The 19,963-nt window shown below is 51.7% G+C and overlaps 1 protein-coding gene across 13 annotated transcripts in view; it reads right to left on the bottom strand.

Annotated features, from left to right (window-relative positions):
- CACNA1B (calcium voltage-gated channel subunit alpha1 B) overlaps window positions 1-19,963 on the bottom strand; it is a 283,230-nt gene that overhangs the window by 8,647 nt on the left and 254,620 nt on the right. For 12 of the 13 annotated variants that reach the window (XM_050319737.1, XM_050319741.1, XM_050319736.1 and 9 more), the window contains 8 exons: window positions 14,099-14,207; window positions 11,789-11,896; window positions 10,521-10,630; window positions 9,388-9,515; window positions 8,189-8,315; window positions 7,531-7,641; window positions 2,895-3,102; window positions 1,603-1,811 (listed from right to left, as the gene is read on the bottom strand). In XM_050319737.1, the coding sequence (XP_050175694.1) occupies window positions 1,603-1,811; window positions 2,895-3,102; window positions 7,531-7,641; window positions 8,189-8,315; window positions 9,388-9,515; window positions 10,521-10,630; window positions 11,789-11,896; window positions 14,099-14,207 (1,110 nt within the window). The remainder of the gene's footprint in view (window positions 1-1,602; window positions 1,812-2,894; window positions 3,103-7,530; window positions 7,642-8,188; window positions 8,316-9,387; window positions 9,516-10,520; window positions 10,631-11,788; window positions 11,897-14,098; window positions 14,208-19,963) is intronic. The other variant, XM_050319738.1, reaches the window with a different exon arrangement.

The raw sequence follows: 19,963 nt of genomic DNA, 5'->3' as shown, positions 1-19,963 counted from the left end.
AACAGCCTGGCAGCTTCCTGGGTTACTAATAATGACACGTGAGAGTGACCTAAGCTGCAGTAATTTAAAAAAAACGCCACGAGTGAGAGGAACAGGTCCTTGTTTTGGCATTTCAGGTTACATTCTCCCAGGGCAGTACATGACCAGCCCCAGGAGAGCATTTTAAAAATCCCTCAAGCCTTTTGTGACCTAACATTTTGAGGCCAGACCTTTAATTTTTAAAGAGCAGTGTTCCTTCCTCTCAAACAATCAGGTTGTTGCTTGCTGGGCTGTCAATCAGTGCTCATTCTGCTCTGCCTGGCTTTTCCCGTGTGGTTTTCCCAGCAAATCGAGCAGGGCTGGAGGCTGTCGGCTCACCAGTGGGATGTGGGGGCTGTGTGAGCTGTTGGTGTCTGGTCCACGAGAAGAAGAGGCAACCCCTGCATCGTTTGGGTGTGGTGTCACTCGCCACAGCCCAGCCCTGCTCCCCCCAAGCATCGGGGACCGGGGTGGCATTTGCCGTTCACGCTGCTGGGCCAACCTCTCACACCTTCCCAACGTGGAAACAGAGTCTTTGCCTTTCTCTTTGTTCATTTTCCCCCTCTCCCTCCTCTGCTTTCCCCATATTTCAGCCTCGGAATTACAAAAGAAAGCAGAACTGAATTTCAGCCTGGAGAAAAGGAGGCTCAGGGGGACCTTCTTGCTCTCACAACTCCCTGACAGGAGGAGGGAGCCCAGGGGGGTTGGGCTCTGCTCCCAGGGAACAAGGGACAGCAGTAGGAATGGCCTCAAGTTGTGACAGGGAAGGTTCAGGTTGAACATCAGGAGGAATTTCCTCATGGAAAGGGTTGTTAAGCACTGGCAGGGGCTGCCCAGGGAGGTGATGGTTGACTCCCCACCCCTGGAGGTGTCCAAGGAAGGACTGGACATGGCCTCAGTGCTCTGGGCTGGGGGGCAAGGTGGGCATTGGGCACAGCTTGGATTTGATGGTCTGGGAGGGCTTTTCCAGCCTTAATGATCTGTGATTCTACATTGCTTTGGTAAGTACTGAGATGCCTAAAGTTTTTTTAAGGTATTTTCAAACTTTTTTATCCAGGGAATGGTCTCGATAGCAAAAAAAAAGGCGAGGTCTTTGTTCACAACATCCAACAAACGACTTCCTGCTGAAACATTCCGAAGTTCCAACACAAGAGCTGCCAGTTGTGGGGTCCCCAAGGCTGCTATGTTGAAACCATTAGCACGTGGTTGAAACCACTAGCAAGCACTGCTCCTGGCAATGGGGCCTTGGGCACGTGGTGTGCCTCTTGGGGATGGTCCAGTGCAGGGCCAAGAGTCGGACTCGATGATATTTTGGGTCCCTTCCACCTCGGCACATTCTGTGGTTCTGTCTCTGAGGTGCCTCACGTCCCTCACTCTGCAGGTGGCTGCTCAAAAGCCATCAAGTGACATTTCCATGCCTGTTTTAGGTGTGAAGCACCAAGCAGGACCCCAGTGGAGACCTCAATCTGCCCCTGCCTGGCCCTCCCTCCCCGTTCCATCTCCGTTAATTTAAGCAAAACACGGACAAGGCGCGCAAACCCCCGGAAGACCTCAGGGCTGCTGTCCCACCCTGCCTCTCCTCACCTGTCTGTGTGGACCTTGCTCTGGCCCCCCGTTGGGGGAGGTGGGCCTGCTCTGCTCAGCAGACTTGGGCTGGGAGCGCTCCCGGCTGCCGTAGCGGTCGCAGGAGTAGAAGCGCTGCTTCTCGGAGGAGGACGAGGAGTGCTGCTTCCTCTCCTGGGACCGCCCCCGCTCCTTCTTGTCCTTGGCAGAAGACTCACCAGCCTGGGCTGCTGAAAGAAGAACGCTGGTTAGGGGTCACCAACGCGTGAGGGACTCCCAGGTGTGCAGCAGGGAGGTCCCCAAATCCCACCCGCCGGCCGGTGCAGGGAGGAGGACAAGTGGCCCTCGCTGTGCTGGCACGAAATTCCACTGAGGAGCTTCGTGTTAGTGGTGGAGCTGGAAAGCTTGTCAGAGGCACAAAGGTGGGATGGGGGAGCCCAGCACAGCCTTCAGTTTGGAACAATAGGATCCTGAGCTGGAAGGGATCCACGAGGATCGTCTCATCCAACTCTTGGCCCTGCACAGCTCACCCCAGCAATCCCACCTTGTCCCTGGCGAGTCGGTTCAGTGCCTGACTACCCTCTGGGGAAAGAACCTTTCCCTGAGATCCAGCCTGAGCCTGCCCTGACACAGCTCCAGCTGTTCCCTGGGTCCTGTCCCTGCTTTCAGGGAGCAGAGATCAGAGCTGTCCCTCATCAGGAAGCTGCAGACCCCGGTGAGGTGTGACCTCAGGCACTGCTGCATCCCTGGGGGCTGCACCACTCCAATCAACAGGACCCTGTTGTGCTGCTTTTGTCACCTCTTGTGGCCCTCACTGCATGGGCAGTAAATTATACTCAGCAGCTCCATGTGTGTCCTGCTGAGCCTGAAGTTGGAGGCAGGCAGGCAGGTCTGTAAACTGGATGGGCAAAAAAAGTGTCAAGTCCTTCCCACTAAAAACACTCCTCCAGATTCTTAAAATCCATACAGGAGCTGCCAGGAGGAAGGTCACAGAAAATTCCCAACAACAAGGCAGCCAAACTGATGACAAATTAACATTTCTCTTTGGGTTTGGTCCTGCCAGGGAATCTGGAATTCTGTGCCTATTCCACAGAAGTCCCCACTGACACTTAGGGAAGCGACAAAGCAACGAATCCCCTTTCCATAAATCCTGGCAACGCCCTTGTTAAGGCAACAGGCTCCCAAAAAACCTCGGGAGACTACACTGGGAGTCACTAATTGCTCCTTCATCACCAAACCCATCGGTTTCAACCCCTAAATTCCCACGTGCAACAAGGCACACGGGATCGCGTGCAAAGCCAGGTGACACTCACCAGCCTGTCCATCGGCCAAGTGATGGGCGGCCCTGTCCAGGGACTTCTGCTTCTTCTCTTTCCTCCGGTGGCAGCGGTGGTGGTGGTGGTGGTGCCCCTGCTCCGGGGGCATCCTCTCCAGGGAGTACTCGTAGAGGTGCATGGCGTGAGGGCGCTGCGGGGTCAGCGTGGACACGGAGCGCTTCATGGGGCTCGTGTCCGGGATGGGCTGCAAGGCACAGGGAGGCACACGGAGCAGGGTGAGGGCAGGGCTGCACCTGCTCCACTGCCTGGTGCCCACCGTGGGGAGGGGCAGCACAGAGAGAGGGGCGAGGAGAAAAAATGGTTAACCGGATACGACAGGAACAGCGGGAGGGAGGACTCGTGGGATGAGCGCTGCACTGAGGGGCAAGTGTGATCCCTGCTGGCTGAGATGGGCTTTACTTCAGCAGAGTGCCAACCCACGGGTACCACGAGCCATAGGCAGCACTTCACACCACACACAGCGGCACAGGATCACCGGGAGGGCAGCAGGGACACGGGAGGGCAGCAGGGACATGGGGACAGTGCAGGAGCCAAGCGCCTCACAGGGATAATCCTCCCAGACCAGTTTCACCCAAAGCTGCTTCAGGGCCTTTGTGGCCATCCCAAAGCAACTCCCGAGAGGAAAGCATGAAAGCACTGCTGAGCATCACATGGAGAGGGAGAAAAATCAGGAATAAGTGGGCAAGGGACAGGCCAAGCCCCTGAGAAGTTAATTCTACCCCGCTGCAGGTGAAGACAATCCCATCAAACATTTAAACTTCTGCCCTTCCACCATCACTCCTTGTGGCTGGGACAAGCAGGGTAGTGTGTATGACCTGCAATTCTCCCAGGACAACGCCAGAAATGACTACTTGGGTTTGGTATTCCCAGTTTTCCAGTCATTTGTGGCCAAACTTCTGGACCCTGAGCGCAGCAACCTGCCTTCCATGGCACTGCTGGAGCTGTGCCAGGGACAGCTCCAGATTCTGCTCCCTTCCCTGTGGGTTCAAAGCCTTACAAAGATGCTCTGCAGGACCCAAGACAAGGCTGCAGGACAGGTATTCCCACAGCCTTCCCTACTGCCCAGTCACCAGGGAGAAAGCTCAGAAAAACAGGACAATTCCCATGCCTCCTTCTCTGCTGGCTCTGCATGGAGACAGCGCTTAATCCACCCTCTGGAGGCTTCCCTGGGTCTGAGGAGAGATCTCAGAGCACCGTGGTCCAGTCTGGGAGAGAAGCAGTTCAGGATGTTCTCTGCTCCCTCAGCCTCACACTGTTTGAACTCACAATCCAATAAGTGCCTCCACCAACAGTCCTCGCAGAATGTTTACTTTGCTCACTGTAACCTTTTCCAAAGAGCCCTGTATTATTTTTACTGTCTGCTTTGTTTTGTTTGCTTATCCTGAAATTCAGATCTCTGAATATCCTGTGATATTTACCCAGTGCCAAGCCAGTTGTTTCACAGCCCTGCTCCTTATTTTGAGTGGAAAGAGCCTCCCTCTCTCTCCCATCACAGGCAGATTATCCTGGCTGCAAAGGTGCAATTTGGGCAGTTACCCAAATTTTGGTGCTTCCCACTGAAGGGCAGTTGCTTTTGTCACCTCTTGTGGCCCTCAGTGTGTGGACATTAAATTACACTGAGGAGCTTCATGTTTGTCCTGCTGAGCCTGAAGCTGGAGGAAGACAGGGAGGTCTGTAAACTGGATGGTCTGACGGGCAGAAAAAAGGGACAGGTGGAAGTCCTTCCCACCAAAAACACTCCTCCAGATTTTCAAAATCCATACAGGAGCTGCCAGGAGGAAGGTCACAGAAAATTCCCAACAACAAGGCAGCCAAACTGGATGACAAATGAACTTCGGGTTTGGTCCTGCCAAGGAATCTGGAATTCTGTGCCTATTCCACAGAAGTCCCCACTGACACTAAGGGAAGTGGCAAAGCAACGAATCCCCTTTCTATAAATCCTGGCAACGCCCTCGTTAGGGTAACAGGGCACGTGCAGGCTCCCAAAAAACCTCGGGAGACTACACTGAGAGTCACTAATTGCTTCTTCCTTACCAAACCCATCGGTTTCGCTCCCTAAATTCCCACGTGCAACAAGGCATATGGAATCAAACAAAGAGCAAAACAAACAAATAAAATAAATAAACCAAACAAATAAACACCCACACACACCCCTCCCTGCTACCAGAGCGTGCCACGTGCAGCCGTGGGAACAGCGAAGTGGGGAGGAGAGAGCGGCTGCGTTGGGCTCCAGATGAGAAGGGGGAGAGGGAAAAAGTAGAGGGTTTGAAGGCAGGTTAATCGTTTCTTAACACGAAATTTAAGAGGATATACAACTTAGTGCGAGCTACATACTGCCAGGTAACTCCCGGGCGACCGTGCTTTGCTCCTCTGCAAACAATTCGGACAAGATGAGAGACATTATTTGAAGCAGCCCCACAGTACAGCCATTGTCAGACATCGCGGCAGATGGGCAGCAGACACCATGACGACAAGGGAGGGGGAAGGAGGGGGTGATATGGGGGCAGGACAGCAGGGAGGGAGGTTGAAAACGCAGGGAAGATTTATTTTTTTTGTTGTTGAAAGTGGAACGTAAAAAGACAGAGGAACGGCGGGCAAACAGAAAGGGGGACAGCCAGAAACAGAAAGCATCGCAAAGGAGAGTTAGAAAGAACTCAAAAGTTTGGGGAGTGGGGGCAGAGCAGCACGTGGGGAGGGGGTGAGGGGAAGGGGAGACACACACAGAAAGTACGTCAGTTATTCGCCCAAAGCCACGACCATTATTATTTACACATGTATTACTAAATGAGGTTAGATCTGCTCTGGTATTCCGGGCCTGATTCACAACCAGATTGGAGGCACTTTCATCGACGGGCAGCGATGCCCTGGTGGGGGACACAAACCACACTTCTGCCAGGGACACTCCCTTCTGCAAAATCTGATCCCATGGAGAGATTTCCCAAGGAAAGGCTCGTGCTGCTGGCCTTGCTGCTGCCAGCTGCATCCCCCTGCAAGGGAAGATGCTACTGGTGCTGTAGAATAAAGGATAACTTTGTTCTGGGAAAGGGAAGGAGGATGGGTTTGCTTTGGGGTCTGGTGCTTTTATTAAGCATGTTGAGCAGTGCTCCTGATAACACAGCGAATCCCAGCTCACACAAAAGCTGCAGCTTCTGAAGGCAGCTGGGAAATTCACTGCTGAGGGGCAGCCTGTGCCAGCCCCAGCACGTGGGCACAAAGATTCCATGTGCTGGAGCTGCTGCTGCATGTGCAGAGCACAGGCTTTGAGTTTTAGGCTGCTGCAGCTCTTTCATGCTGCATTCTTCCATTTCTCTCCCTGGAGAGCAATGGAAACAGCCCCCAAAACCCAGGCTGCTCCCTCCTGATGATGAATCAGGCCCTTGGAATGAGACACGACATGAGTGGTGAGATGCTGTGACACACAGGAGGCAGCACAGGGGCTGGACAGCACTGGGGATGAACAGTCAGCAATGAACATGTGGAATGGCCAAAAATGGTCCCTGACACCCTACACACACAGGTTGCTGTAAAAGCCAACTCTCTGATGAGATTTCTTTAGGAAAAGCTACACAAGGGAAATCCTCAGCCCCATTTCACTGGCCAAACTCCCAGTACAGCACGTGCTGAGGATGGTGGGAAGAGGATGAAACAGGGAGGATGCTCAGTGTCCCAATGCAGCATTCCAGGCTTTGTGCTCCCTGCTGGGAGCACAAAGATTCCATGTGCTGGAGCTGCTGCTGTGTGTGCAGAGCACAGGCTTTCAGTTTTTAGGCTGCAGCAGCTCTTTCATGTTCTGCTTCCCATGGAGAGTGATGGGAACAGCCCCTAAAACCCAGGTTGCTCCCTCCTGATTATGGATCAGGCCCTTGGAATGAGACACTACACGAGTGGTGAGATGTTCTGACACACAGGAGGCAGGACAGGGGCTGGAGAGTATTTGGGACAGTCAGCAGTGAACATGTGGAATGGCCAGGAATGGTCTCTGACATCCTACACGCTAAGCAGTGTCCAAAAATTCCTGTGGAATTCAACTCTATGGGTTTTCTTTGGGAAAGCTACACAAGGGGAATCCTCAGCACCGTTTCACTGCACAGGTACAGCACAGCATGTGCTGAGTGGGGTGGGAAGGGGAAGAACCAGGGAGGATGCTCAGTGTCCCAGTGCAGCATTCCAGGCACAGGCTCCCTGCTGTTCTCTCCTACGTTCATCTAAGACAGTCACAGCACATCTCCTGATTTTTTTAAGGCCAAGGCACATGAGCACGTCCTGCTGGGCTGTCTGATGATGACACACAGCTGGCAGGGGGATATAAAATGTCTTTCAGGAACACAGGCTGGCAAGTGGCATTTCCCCCAGTCAGTGAGGACTCCCTTGGGTGGGCAGCCCTCGGCCCCAGCCAGAGGGATCCCTCGGGGTTGCTTTTTGCTGCCACCAGGGGTGAGTAAAACTGGGGACAGCGCTGTGACTGCACACCAATACCCGCTGGAATAAAGGTCTCCTGGCTCCAGATCAGCAAGCACCTCCTAAAAACAAACATCCACAAGCAACACAACAAGCAGAGAGAGAAGACCCTGAGTTCCTGACCCCCTCCAGCAGTGAGGTCTCCCCTGCTCACCTGAGTTTCGGCAGCCAGGCGTGGCATGGAGGCCGCCCGGCCCTGGCTCTCCAGCCCTGGCTGGGGCTCTCCATTGGCAACTGTGGGGCTGATTTCCCTCATTTCTACCACCTGATGGAAACATGACATGTTTTCAGTAGCAAGAACATGAATATCAGCTTTGAAGCCATCACCTGAGCTTTGAAGCCGTCACCTGAGCGTGCTTTGCTAGGTTTGATGTCATTGTGAGGAGATGGTGGGATTGGAAAGAGGGGAAATGAAGAGCTGTGGAGAAGGTTACTCTTGTCTGCTGGGCTTTCTGCAGCAAGGACAGCAGTGGGCCAGGCTCTTCCAGCAGCCACGAGCCCCAGTGTGACCTGTGAAACCCCTCACCCGAGCTGGGACACTGGGACTGAGATAATGGGAAGAGATAACCTACTCCAGCGAGACAGAATTCCATGAAAAGGGTGTCCCCATCACAGCTATCAGGCTGTGGGAGCTCCTGGGATTTGAGTTTTCCCCCACAAGCAAATTTGGGGTTGTAAGAGCAACCCCTCAAGGGGCAGATTTACCACTTAATGCATGTCACCCTCTCTTCACCCGCTTTCCTAAACATTTTCCAAGATTTCTGAAGTTCTGCCGCAGTTCTGGCATCTCCTGCACCTCCCCAGCTGCTCACCCGTTCGATGGGGATTTCCTCGGAGTGGCCTCGCTCAAAAGCTGGTGTCCTGGTCTCGTAAAACACGTCCTGGGTGCGCTGGGTCCCCCAGGAACTGGACTCTTTGATCCCACCCTCTGGGGCTGGTCTGCCAGAAGGAAAAGAGGCACAAACATTCATTAACTCTTCTGCAAAGGGGATTTTCCTGAACTCACAGCGTGGCAAACTTGGGAAACCAGTTGCTTGCAGAGCGGGCAGAGCTGCTGGTGAAACCATCAGATCCCCTGGGTTTTTCCAGGATCATGTCCTGTAGAGCCTGAAGATCCCATCAGAACAAGAAAAATCACAACAGCCATATTTTTATTTATTTCTTTTTTTTTTTTTTTTTCCAGTAACTGAGAAAAGCAATCTCTGTGGTTTAATTCCTGATGAAGAAGAAAGAAGAATTTTGGAGCTCAGGCCCATTCTGTGAGCAGGACAGTTGGACATTGGTCAAACACCATGACCACAGTAGAGGACATTCCCTCAAAGTCCAGTGGCACCCACTCAGCAGTGGAACCCAGCCAGGGTTTCACTGCTGAGCCACTGGTGGCTTCCAAAATGCCCCCACCAGGTCATCTGGGATGTTTAAACCTCAGATGTCTATCCCTAAAAATCCACAGGACTTGTGTGACCCAGAGGAAAGTCACCTGGAAAGCAGGAAATGGAGAATTCCTTAGGGATCACTGCTCCTAGAACTGCCTGGAAAGCTCTCTCTGGGGAAGGATTATTTTGCCCAAAGAGACACATTCTGTCATGGCAAGTCTAAAGAAGCTCTTGCTGTTACCAAATGCCCTGAGCCCGAGGGATGACTTTGTTCCCAAGGACTCCCAAGAACTCGCTGGTGGATTGGGGTTTGTTTGGTCGTTTTGCAACGATCCCAAATTCCTGCAAGGGAACTCACACTCACAACTACCCACAATGGAAAGCTCTGCAACGAAGATTCAAGGGAGACCACTGAGGAAGCACAAAGGTCTGGAGACCCCCACGTTCCACCCCCAGGCAGCAGCGGGAAGCAGAGGCAGGTGGAGGCATTTTTGGAAGCCGCCAACGGGAATTGTCCCAGCCATGGCGTGAAGGGGCTGCTGGTCTTGGTGTTCTCCCCTCCAGAGCCACTGAACCGGGGCTGATGGACACACCCTTGTCCAGGAGGGCTTTGTGGGGGGTCAGGGGGTACTCACAGTGCACCCCCGTTGTTGAGGGAGGCCGAGCTCTTCTGGCGCAGGAAGGCCTTGGCGTTGCTGAACGCTGTGGACTGGCTTTGCTCCAGGGTGGCCTTCAAGGGGTGGAACAGGGACACTGGGCCAGGCTGCCAAGCACAAGGGAAGGGTGTCAGAGGCAGAGCTGGCATGGGCTGAAGCGCTTTTAACACAAGTCCACTTTGCCACGCTGGGAGATGAGCCCAGCACAAGGCCAAGCCCAGCCCAGCCCAACCACGGCTGGAGAGGCTCTGAAGGACCTGCTGCCCTCAGGTTTGCACAAGTCAAGTCGTGCTGCAGTCCCCCCATCCCTCCAAGTGTTGTCCCAGGCTGGGGTTTCCCACAGGGATGGCAGCAGAGGGGCTGTGCAATCCAGGCTGTGATGCTGGGTCTGCTGCAGCCACCCCTGTGCAGGACAGATCTCCAGGCCATGCTGGAGCTCAGCTGGATGACCATCCTAAAAACAACAGCCTGGAAACCATTGGGGTTTCAATCCCAAGCCATTTGTGTGGAAATATCACAGAATATTCAGAGTTGGAAGGGACCCCCAAGGATAATCGAGTCCAGCTCTTGAGTGAATGGCCCATGTTCTTGGCATTATCAGCACCAGGTTTTAACCAACTGAGCTAAACTCAGGGTGGAAATATTTTCAAAAATACTTCCAAGAAACTGCAAAAAACCCCTTACAATCTATTAGAGCCAAAATGATTTTGAATAATTCCCATTTTCAAAAGAAACTTAAAACGTTTTATAGCCAAACTACCATCAGCTTTCACTAATTCTTTGATCCCCACCAGAGAAACCTTCTGGTGTTCTCCAGTCCCTGGGCCACTTCTGAAAATAGGATTTAGGCTGCCAAACATCAGCTGACATTTTTGGGAAAAGACCTTTCTGGATCTACCAGAAAAGGTGACTGTAATGATTTTTTATTTTTTTTAAATAGTTTTCAAGAGAGACTTTCAGGAGAGGTTTTGATTTTTGAGACAGCATTTTCCAATCCTGCCTGGAGAAGAATCCAGACTTTCTGGATGAAACTTGCTGGTGAGAGCTGCCCAGTGCTGGAGAAGGGGCTGCCCAAGAGGGAGGATGGAGTGAAACACCTTTTTGGTGGGTACCTGGCAGAGGCCTCCAGGGGGTTGGACTTGTTCCCTGCTGTTCTTATTCTGCTTGTAGAAGTCAAATATCATCAGGGCTGCGTAGACCTTCCCCACAGTCATTTCATCAGCTGCCAGAGGAAGGTGAGACATTGAAACATGAAAACATTCAAAGGATGAGAGGAGCAGGATAAGCCAAAAAGCACAAGAAGTAACAGCAAATGGGTCCGAAAAACAAGGAGAGGGGAGAAGAAACGTCAGAATAATGAGGCAAAACAGACACAGAAGTGTGGGGGAAAGAAAAAAAATGATGAGGAAAAGGTTACAACAGATTTCTTCAGCTCTTTGCCTGTTGCTGCTTCTCCCATCTGAGATGAAACACAGAGATCACGTAACAAAAATCAGGCAGGAAACCTCTGTGGCATTGTAAGCATTGCTGAGAGAACTGCTAAATCCATGCCAGATCCACAGCCAGCTTTTTATCAAGGAAAAAAAACCCACCTTATTCCTCTTTGTTTGAATTACAGTCAACCTGGGCAAAATGGGCTAAACATAAAGAGCATTTCATTTTTCCAGATGCCTTTTTCCACCCTCGGAGAACCAGAACCAGCCCTTCCCAACGCAGTATTGGAGTATTTACCATGGAGCAGGGAGCTGGGGCAGCAGATAGAGAGGCACCAAGAGATGAGGGCAGGGAAAGACTTAAGCAGTCACTACCCACTGATTTGCACCTCCTCAGCTCCCTCATTTCTCTTAATTAACAGTGTCTTTATTGCTCTGCACTGCTCCTCATTAATCAGGAATCCAGAACCCTTGGCTGGGCAACCTTTCCATTTTCTCAGCACATCCTCCCAGGGCATCACCAACACAAGAGCCTTTAGCCCCAAACACCTCACTTTGATTCCCTAAGTTCTCAGCCAACAGCAGTTTTCTTCTCCTGCTTTTCTGGAGCTCAGATGGGAGAAACTGCTCTCCATCCTGCAAGGCACAGGCTGGAGCTGACAAAGCCATGGAAAAGGCCACACTCTTGGCCTTCTTGGCGCTGTTTTGGGTTGTTTTTTCCCCCCTATGCACAGGAAATCTACTGTAGAATCATAAAGTCTACACCTAGATGTAACCTCAGCTTCCCTAATTCCTGTGTGACCACGGCATGGCAGCACAGAGGATGCCAAGGAGCTGATTCCAGATGCCTTGTGTGCCCAGATGGGGCTTGGGACAGCTCAGCCAAGGAGGGGGAAACCTTCTTGAGTGTCTGGGATGGATCCAGTGCTTGCTGCTGAACCACTTACGTTTGTGAGGAGGCACCAGCAGATCCAGAGTCTTCTGGGACAGGTTGGGCCAAACCAGGGAGATCTCCTTTCTCAGCTCAGCATCACACTGGTGCTGTTTAACTCCACCTGCAGAGAGGGAGGGGAGAAGCACAGAGAGGAGAGTGAAAACCCTTGTCTTGGTAACATTTTCATCCTCATCCTTCCATTCTTTGAGGAGGGCGAGCCAGCACAGCTGCAGCAGATGGTGAGATGGGAATCGGTGGCTCCCTCCATCAAAAAAGTGTGTGAATTGAGCAGGACCATCATCACCTCAACCTGCTGACCCTCTGCTCTTACCTGGGGCTTAAACTTAAGCTCAGACTTGCTCCCACCTGACTGCAGGTGCCTCCTCCTTTAGGGAGCAGGAAGCAGCAGCACCTTCCAGGTGGGATGCAAAGGACTTGGCCTTTGGACACGAATCATGGAATGATTTGGGTTGGAAAGGACCTTAAAGATGCCCCAGTTCCATGGGCAGGGACACCTTCCACTGAGCAATGCCATGATGGGTTAGAAACCCTCCCCACCACCAACCCTTCCCGAAATCTTGAGCGGCGAGACACGAGCGGGTTGTTCTGCACCAGCAGCTCCAGAACTGCTCAAAGGGCCAAAGTGAGGCCTTCCTGCAGCAGTGGGAAGTGATTAAAAGGCTGTGTGAGCCAACAGGGCAGCTCCCAGCTGAATGCTCTGCACAGGAGGCAATTAAACAGTTCATCTGAATGACAGAGATTATTTTTCTGAGAGAGAAAAGTACCGGGAGGAGGCTCTGGGTACTCTGTTACAGGGTGGTTTGAACTCCCACACAGCAGCTCATTAGGGAGGCTTTATTAAGGGCCTGTTAGTCCTACTAAAGAGTCAATTAAATGCAGCACATGAAACCTATTCAAACGAGCTCAGAACAACATAACAGGTCAAAACCTCACACCCCACGGCAGAGAGAAAGCAGAGAAAGAATCCAGTGCTATCAGCTGAGCTCTCTTCTCTGGTTCCTTCCAGGGTAGAGCCAAAAAAAAAAGGAGGGGAGAGCTTTTTCCAGGTGAAAAAGGCTGTTTGATTACCACAGAGGTAACAAGAAGCCAAAAATAACACAAACTCTCAGCATCCTTATCTAGAAGTCATTCCTGAAATAAGGTGCTGGCCCTTAAAGTCCCAGGAAATCTTAAATGCATCCTTAGAAACAAGTGTCTGATGCTCAGTGTCACTCCCTGAGTTTCATTCCCTTAGGGAGCCCCAGTGACCTCAAAAGTTTGTCTCCTTCCAGCAGCGCCAACCCAGAGCATCCAAGCTGAAGCAACACGTGAGGGAGGTGATTAACACAGAGAGGTTGCAGTGCTGGCCTAAAACTGCTTAGGAAAGCACAAAACCCAACCCTGCCTTGCCCTGGTGCTCATAAGAGCATTGTTACCTCCTGTTAACTTTGAAATTAGGCATAAAAGTGCTGTGGCCAGGCATGCCTCCATTCTGACCCCAGCCAGGCTGATTAAATGCTGCAGTGACCCGGAGAAAAGGCCAGTGTGTTTTATTACATTACAAAGTTTAATTGGGAAGTCAAGTAAACGCCTGATTAAACACTTAAATAATTTTATCTCAAGGCAGAATGTGGTTCAGGGCACTTGGGAGTCAGTGCCTGGCTGCCAGCAGAGAGCAATTGGGAAGGAAGGGCTGGTTCTCCCCCGTGCTGCAATAGTGGAGGGCTGAGGAAACTCTCATTTGTGTTAAACAGCAGTGAGCACACACAAGGATCCTTCTCCTTTAAGAGCTCTCCACTGGGATTGCCAAAAATCTCCATCCTAGGGATGCAGCCACCCCAAAGGCAGAGGATCCCTCTGTCCCTGCCCCAAAGCTCCCTTGGGTGCTGGCAATAGGAAAAGAGGATTTCCACCTGGAGCAGAATTCCTGTGGTTTGGAGAGGACACCAAGCCAGCAGATGGGCTGGGGGTTGAGCCACTTGTGCTTTCAGCACACTGTTAATTGTGTTCTCCTGCTTTTCCAGAGCTCAGATGATACAAACTGCTCTCATCCTGGAAACACAGGCTGGGGGCTGGCAAAGCCATGGAAAAGCCCTGGAAGAGGCCACTCAGGGCACTGGGTTTGGTTGGGTTTTATCCATGTACAAGAAATCTACTGTGCCATAATGAAGTCCAAGCCCTGATGTGGCCTCAGCATCCCTGACCCCTGTGTGACCATGGCATGGCAGCACAGAGGGTGCCAAGGAGCTGAACTGCCCTTTGTTTCCTTTGCTGTGCCCTCCAGGTGACTGTGCCACCCCCTCAGACACCCCCTCCCTCTCACCTGAGGCCAGTTTGATCTCCAGGGCGGTTCTGATCAGGGCCATCAGCGTGGATGTGAAGTGGACAGTCAGATCCTCGGGGGATATCGGCATGTTCATCCTCACCAGGCGCTGGGGAGGGAAACACTCGCTGTGAGGGTGGCTCAGGATTCCTCCCCCCCCACCACCACCCCACCCTCCCCTCTGTGAGCCCTTCAAATACCCAGATTGAAACCTGTGGGAACTTTTTGTGCACTGAAAATCAGCTTCCAGATCTCAGCTCCTTTTCCAGGAGCAGGTCTGAGACACCGCAGTGGCTCTCCTGGTCAAACAGGGGGGTTGCCAGCACTGCACTGCAATCCTCCAAGGAGTTCCTCCAAAAGTAGACAGTTGAGATGCTCCCAACCCAGTTCACAGCCATTTGCAGCTCCAGACATGTGGCTGGTACCCAAAGCAGTGATAAACCACAACTCCACCTCCTCCACCCTTTCCTACACCAGGTGCCTTCACCTAAATTCTGGTTCTGCAACAGGAGAAGCACCAACAAATAGGACCTGGCAGCACTGAATGAGGTCAGCTGATGGAGGGTTTGCATCTGCAGCTCCATCCTGAATGTGGCTGTGCCTCTTCCAGCCGTGCAGGTGGCCTTGCTGGTGAGTGGGATGGGAGGGAGGCACTGCCAGTGACAGTGAGGGCTTTGTACAGGAGATGTGCAGTCCCTGAGTGGCCCCATGATGGGACCACCTTGGAAACAAGGCTGCTGAGCCCTGTGATGTGCCTCAAGCACCTGGGGCAGGTTGGGACTGGCTGCTAAAAGGTAAAGGTGTCGACATCCTTCCCACTGGAGACCCCTGAGTTCTGTTCTCACCTCCTTTCCCTGTGAGCATCCTTGTCTCCTCCTTCCCTTCCAGTCAGTGAGCTACACAGCCCCACCCAGACCTTCCCCACGAGGGAAGAGGTTGGATCAACAGCAGACTGTGATTGCCACCACATTCTTTCAGTCCAAACACAGAACAGTCCCTCTGGATCAGTATCTTCCAAGATTTTCAGGCCTGGTAGCTGTTCCTTCCCCATCACCATCCAGAGCCAACCTCTGACAGGGCAAATTCATCATTCTGGTAAGCAAGGAAGTACCTGGGATTGCTCTGGAAAGCTGTGGCTCCCTTAACACCTCTGGCAGCAGAGCATGGATGTGCTGAAAGGGGAAAAGACTCTCCAAGCCTTGCTCTCCAACCCTGAGCCACACATTTAAGGGATGGGTTTCTTCTCCTTCAGCAACCTGGTGATTTATCAGCTCCTCAGCTCTCACAAGATGTTTGGAAACTTCCTTGTCCAGAGCCCAATCAGCCAAACCTGGAGCCACATCAGCCAAACCTCAGTGGTTCCACTCCCTAAGGGAATGTGGAGCCTGAGGAAGTCCCTGGGGGTTGATCTGCCCGGGCTGTAACACCGAGGGGCAGCTGGGCCAGGGCCCCTTGCTGGGAGGGAATTTCATCCCCATCTGAGAGCTCCTCAAGCTGTTTTTGGTCTCTGTCTCTGCACAGAAGCCTTCTCTTTGTTTCAGGAGAGCAGGGACCTGCAGGAGTCTCAGGTGGGGGGAGAGGCAGAGTGGTCACTGTGAGCCCTGATTCTTGCTCCTGTGATTTACCCAAACCAAGCCAAGACTTGGTCCCCCTTTCCAGCCCTGGTTTAGCCTCCCTGCTTGGAGAAATCTCTGACACACAACTTCCCAGAGGTATGAACTGAGCTGCCTCACAGTCACAGACTGCTTTGGCTTGGAAGGGCCCTTTAAGATCATTTTATTCTCATCTCTGAGACAAACCTTAAAGATCATCTTCTTCCACCCCCCTGCCTTGGGCAGGGACACCTTCCAGACACCCACCAGAACAGATTTTCTGAGCCCTTTCCAACCTGGCCTTGGGCATTTCCATGTGTTTGGGTGCCCTCAGAGAGGAAGCCACAGCCCTGGCACCTTCTGCCAGCCCAGGAGATAACGTGGGCACCCACTGGTGATCCCATGGGCTGACAGAGGGCACAGGGTGCTGGTCCAGTGCAAAGATTCTGCTGAAATGGGCTCCAGAGGAGCTGAAACTTCCTTATTTATATTTTCACACATTTTGGGCTCTCATTCCATGCTGGAGGGATAAGACACCAGTATAACAACTTCTCCTGTCTCCTAAACTCTGAGACAAACCACTGGAATCTCCAAGATCTTCCCTCGAGCTTGCCCAAGGTTATTTTCCATGTCTGTCAAACCTCAGAGACAGGGAAATCAAAGCCAAGACTTCCCTCCCTTTATAATTCATTGACAGTATCAAATGCTGGCAACCCCACAGGTTTGGGTGTCTGTTCACTTGGGTCAACACAACAGGATTTCAACTGAGATTCCTGCCCTCAGCACACAAAAAGTTGCAAAAAAATACATCAGTGAGAGTCCACAGTTACCACTTAGAGAGTCCCACTGAATCCCACTTCAGTGGGAGAGAGTTAAGGGATGGAGAGAGAGAAGATGCATGGAAGTGAAGAACAAGCAGATGAGAAATAATCCCCCACAGGAGAGCTCTATCCTCACAAAAACTAGCACCAAAAACCGTGACTGAGACATCCCAGGTCTCCCCAGCTGACTTTCCAGCCTGAATTCCCAAAGGATACAGATGAAGGCTTTTTCTCCTAAATTTTAACCAGGAGCAGAGAATTTAAGGAAAGGTTTTCCAGGGGGGATTTTGGTTTTTTACACACTTCCCAGGGCAGAGCAGCTGCCTGTTTTTTACCCCCACAAAAAGGCCATAAAATGAGCCAGAAATGCCTAAAACCTGCTGCAGCCAAGCCCTGCAGGCCTGAGCTGCAAAAATCCCTCCCAAAATTAGGGAAAATTGCTTTCTTGGACGCTTCTGAGCTGAGAAAACACGTTGCTTAAATAAATATATGACATTTCTGGGAGATGAAGCAGTGGGTAGAAAGGAATTGATTCATCTTGGATTCCACCAAGATGGGTGGGAGGGGAGGGAGGAGTTTGGTGAGACCTGATCACACCCTGGCCCAAACTCCCCCTGGGCACCCAGGGATGCCAAGGAATCAGCCAGACACTGGCACAGCCACCCCTGAGGAGGGACTGGATCCCTCAACAACCCTGAGCATTCCCTGGGGTGTTTTCCTAATTCCAGAAATGCAGCTGAAAGGCTGAAACAAGGAGATATCTTCATTTTTTCCCTCTATTATTATGAAACAACCCCATACATAAAAATACCTCCTTGTGCAGAGCAGGAAGTTTCAATCCTTTCCAAACTACTTGCTCATTTTACCTGTATTTTTAATTCCCTCCCATTCCTACAGGACCCATAAAGGAACTGCAATCCAACTGGAAGTGAGGAAATTTCTCAAATCTTCTGTTGGACCCAACATTTCTCATTGGAAAATTCATCAAGAACTTTTGATTCTCATCCTTAACCAGCAGAGAAAAATCCCAATGTTCTTGACACAGTAGGGACAACAAAATGGTCTAAAAAAAACCCTGAACCAGATGTTTAGACTGTACTCAGTTAAAAAAAAAAAAAATTAACTTCTCCCTCAGTTTTTGCTGTTTTTTGCTGGTTGAGGTTGTGTTTCTAGGCTGGGTCTTACTAATGTCTCAGGTTTTGGAATAGGATGCAAAAATGTAATTTAAAAACAATAATAATAAAAACAACTAAATAAAACAACAAAAAAAAACCAAGATGAAACAACCAACTAAAAATCCCACAACAATAATAACCGAAGCAAAACAAACCTTAAAAAAACCAACAAAAACAAAACAAAAAAAAACAAAACTCCCCCCCCCCAAAAAAACCCAAAATCAACCAATCAGAAAAACCCACAAAAACGGGAGTCCCAAGGGATCCTGGAGGGAAAAGAGGGATCCTAAAGGGTTGTTTTCGGGGAGGAAAAAAGGGGCACCGATTTTGGGGATCCTGCAGGGTCGAGGGCGTGTTCCAGGCTGATTATGGGAGGGTCTGGCAAAGCAAAGAGGATTTTGGGGGGTGCCAGATGATTCTGGGGGTCCTGAAGAGCAAGGGGTGGTGTCGGGAGGGTCCCAGACAATTTTGGAGGGTCAGGACTGATTGTGGGGTGCTCCCAGATGATTTTGGGAGCTGCACAGAGCAATGAGAGGGGTTTGGAGGGGGTCGCAGTCGATTTGAGGGGTCCTGCAGGTTCGGGAGGGTCCCAGAAGGGTCTGCTCGGCAAGGGGGATTTTCGCGGGGGGGCGATCAGGGCTGATTTTGGGGGTCCCAGCTGATTCTGGGGGTGGTGCCAGGGGTGTATCCCAGCCGATTTTGGGAGGCTCAGGGCTGAACTGGGAGGGTCCCAGCCGATTTTCCCTCTCCTCTCCCTCCCCGGGGCACCAGATGGAGTCCCCGCTCCGGTTTCCCGGCCGCGCGTGGGGAACCCTCCTCCAGCCCTCGGCTTTAATTAGCGGGATTTGGGATCCTCCCCCCGCCGAGCTCGTTAATTCTGCAGGAGAGGGCCCCAGAGGCAGGAGCTGGGATGTTGTCTCGGGAGCCTCCCTAATTAACTGTGTGCTGATAACGAGGTACCCGAGCCCAGCCGGCAGCGGAGGCTCCGCTCGGGTTCCCGGCGCGGTCAGGAGGCTCCAGACACCCCCTCCGGCTCCCGGGTGGGATTTAATTGCCAATAAACAAACACGTCGCTAACGAGGCACCGAAATCTTCGTGTCAACCGATACGATCAAATGCCCCTGGTTCTTTTTTGGCGGATTTTCTGCTTAGAAACTTCTTGGGTGACGTCCGAGTAGGGAACGTGGTAGAGAAATGGGAGGGGAAATTCATCCCGGTGTCAAAGGCTGGGATGAAAAAAGTCTCCTGCTGACACAGAAGGCAGCACTGAACAGAAATATCTGCCCCCCTAAGTTCTGTTCACTGACATTTATCCAACACCAGCAGGAAGAGAACACTGAGCTAGGAATGCCTGGAAAACTGGCTGGCACCCCGACAGATTTGAATTATTAAAAGCACCCAATCAGCAGCTCCTGAGCAGCCTCTGGGACATAGAACTGCTCTGGGAACGATCCCCAGACGTGAATAAATTCGGGACAGTGAGAGAGCTGCTCTGGGAAAAGAGGCTGAGTTTGGTGAATAAATTATTTGCTATGAATAATTCACCCCGACCTAGTTGTAATTATTCTGCTCTCATTTAACTCTTCTTTTGGCTTCAGAGAGGCTGCTTGTAGTCTTCTTCCCTCCTGCTGCATCCTGCTCTGAGATCCCCCCACAGAATCCCAGAGTGGTTTGGGTGGGAAGGGACCTTAAAGTTCATCTCATTCCACCCCCTGCCATGGGCAGGGACACCTTCCACCAGCCCAGGTTGCTCCAAGCCCCGTCCAACCTGGCCTTGGACACTTCCAGGGATCCAGGGGCAGCCACAGCTGCTCTGGGCAACCTGTGCCAGGGCCTCAGCACCCTCTTCCTGCTGGTGTTGGATAAATATGTCAGTGAACAAAACTTAGAGGGGCAGATATTTCTGTTCAGTGCTGCTTTCTGTGTCATCTTGATGGCACTGCAGGGCCAGAGAGATTTAGTGGCATTGTGGGCATTTCAGTCTCCCAAAAGAGAAGGAAGAGGCTCTGTGGTGCCAAGGATGGAGTCACTCCAGGTGACAGCAAAGCTGGCTGCCATCTGCCCTCACTGCTACTCCTGAGAGCACACAAACCCCTGGAGCCTTCTCTCTGACAAGCTGAGTCTGCCTAAGAGACCTCAAAGTCTCAAACGTGAGTGTAAAAGGGGGGATTAAAACACCCTCATCTGGACATGGGCAAATGAGCAAATCTCAAGACATCAGAGTGAAGTCAGAGAGGTTTTCTTCCCTCTTTCCATCTGACTGGGTAGAAGAGATTT

The sequence above is a fragment of the Myiozetetes cayanensis genome, unplaced genomic scaffold, assembly GCF_022539395.1.
Source record: "Myiozetetes cayanensis isolate MyiCay16 unplaced genomic scaffold, myiCay2020 scf23, whole genome shotgun sequence".
In the NCBI taxonomy this organism is placed as follows: Eukaryota; Metazoa; Chordata; class Aves; order Passeriformes; family Tyrannidae; genus Myiozetetes; species Myiozetetes cayanensis.
Note: the sequence above shows the minus strand (reverse complement) of the source record. Positions and strands in the feature narration are given on the sequence as shown.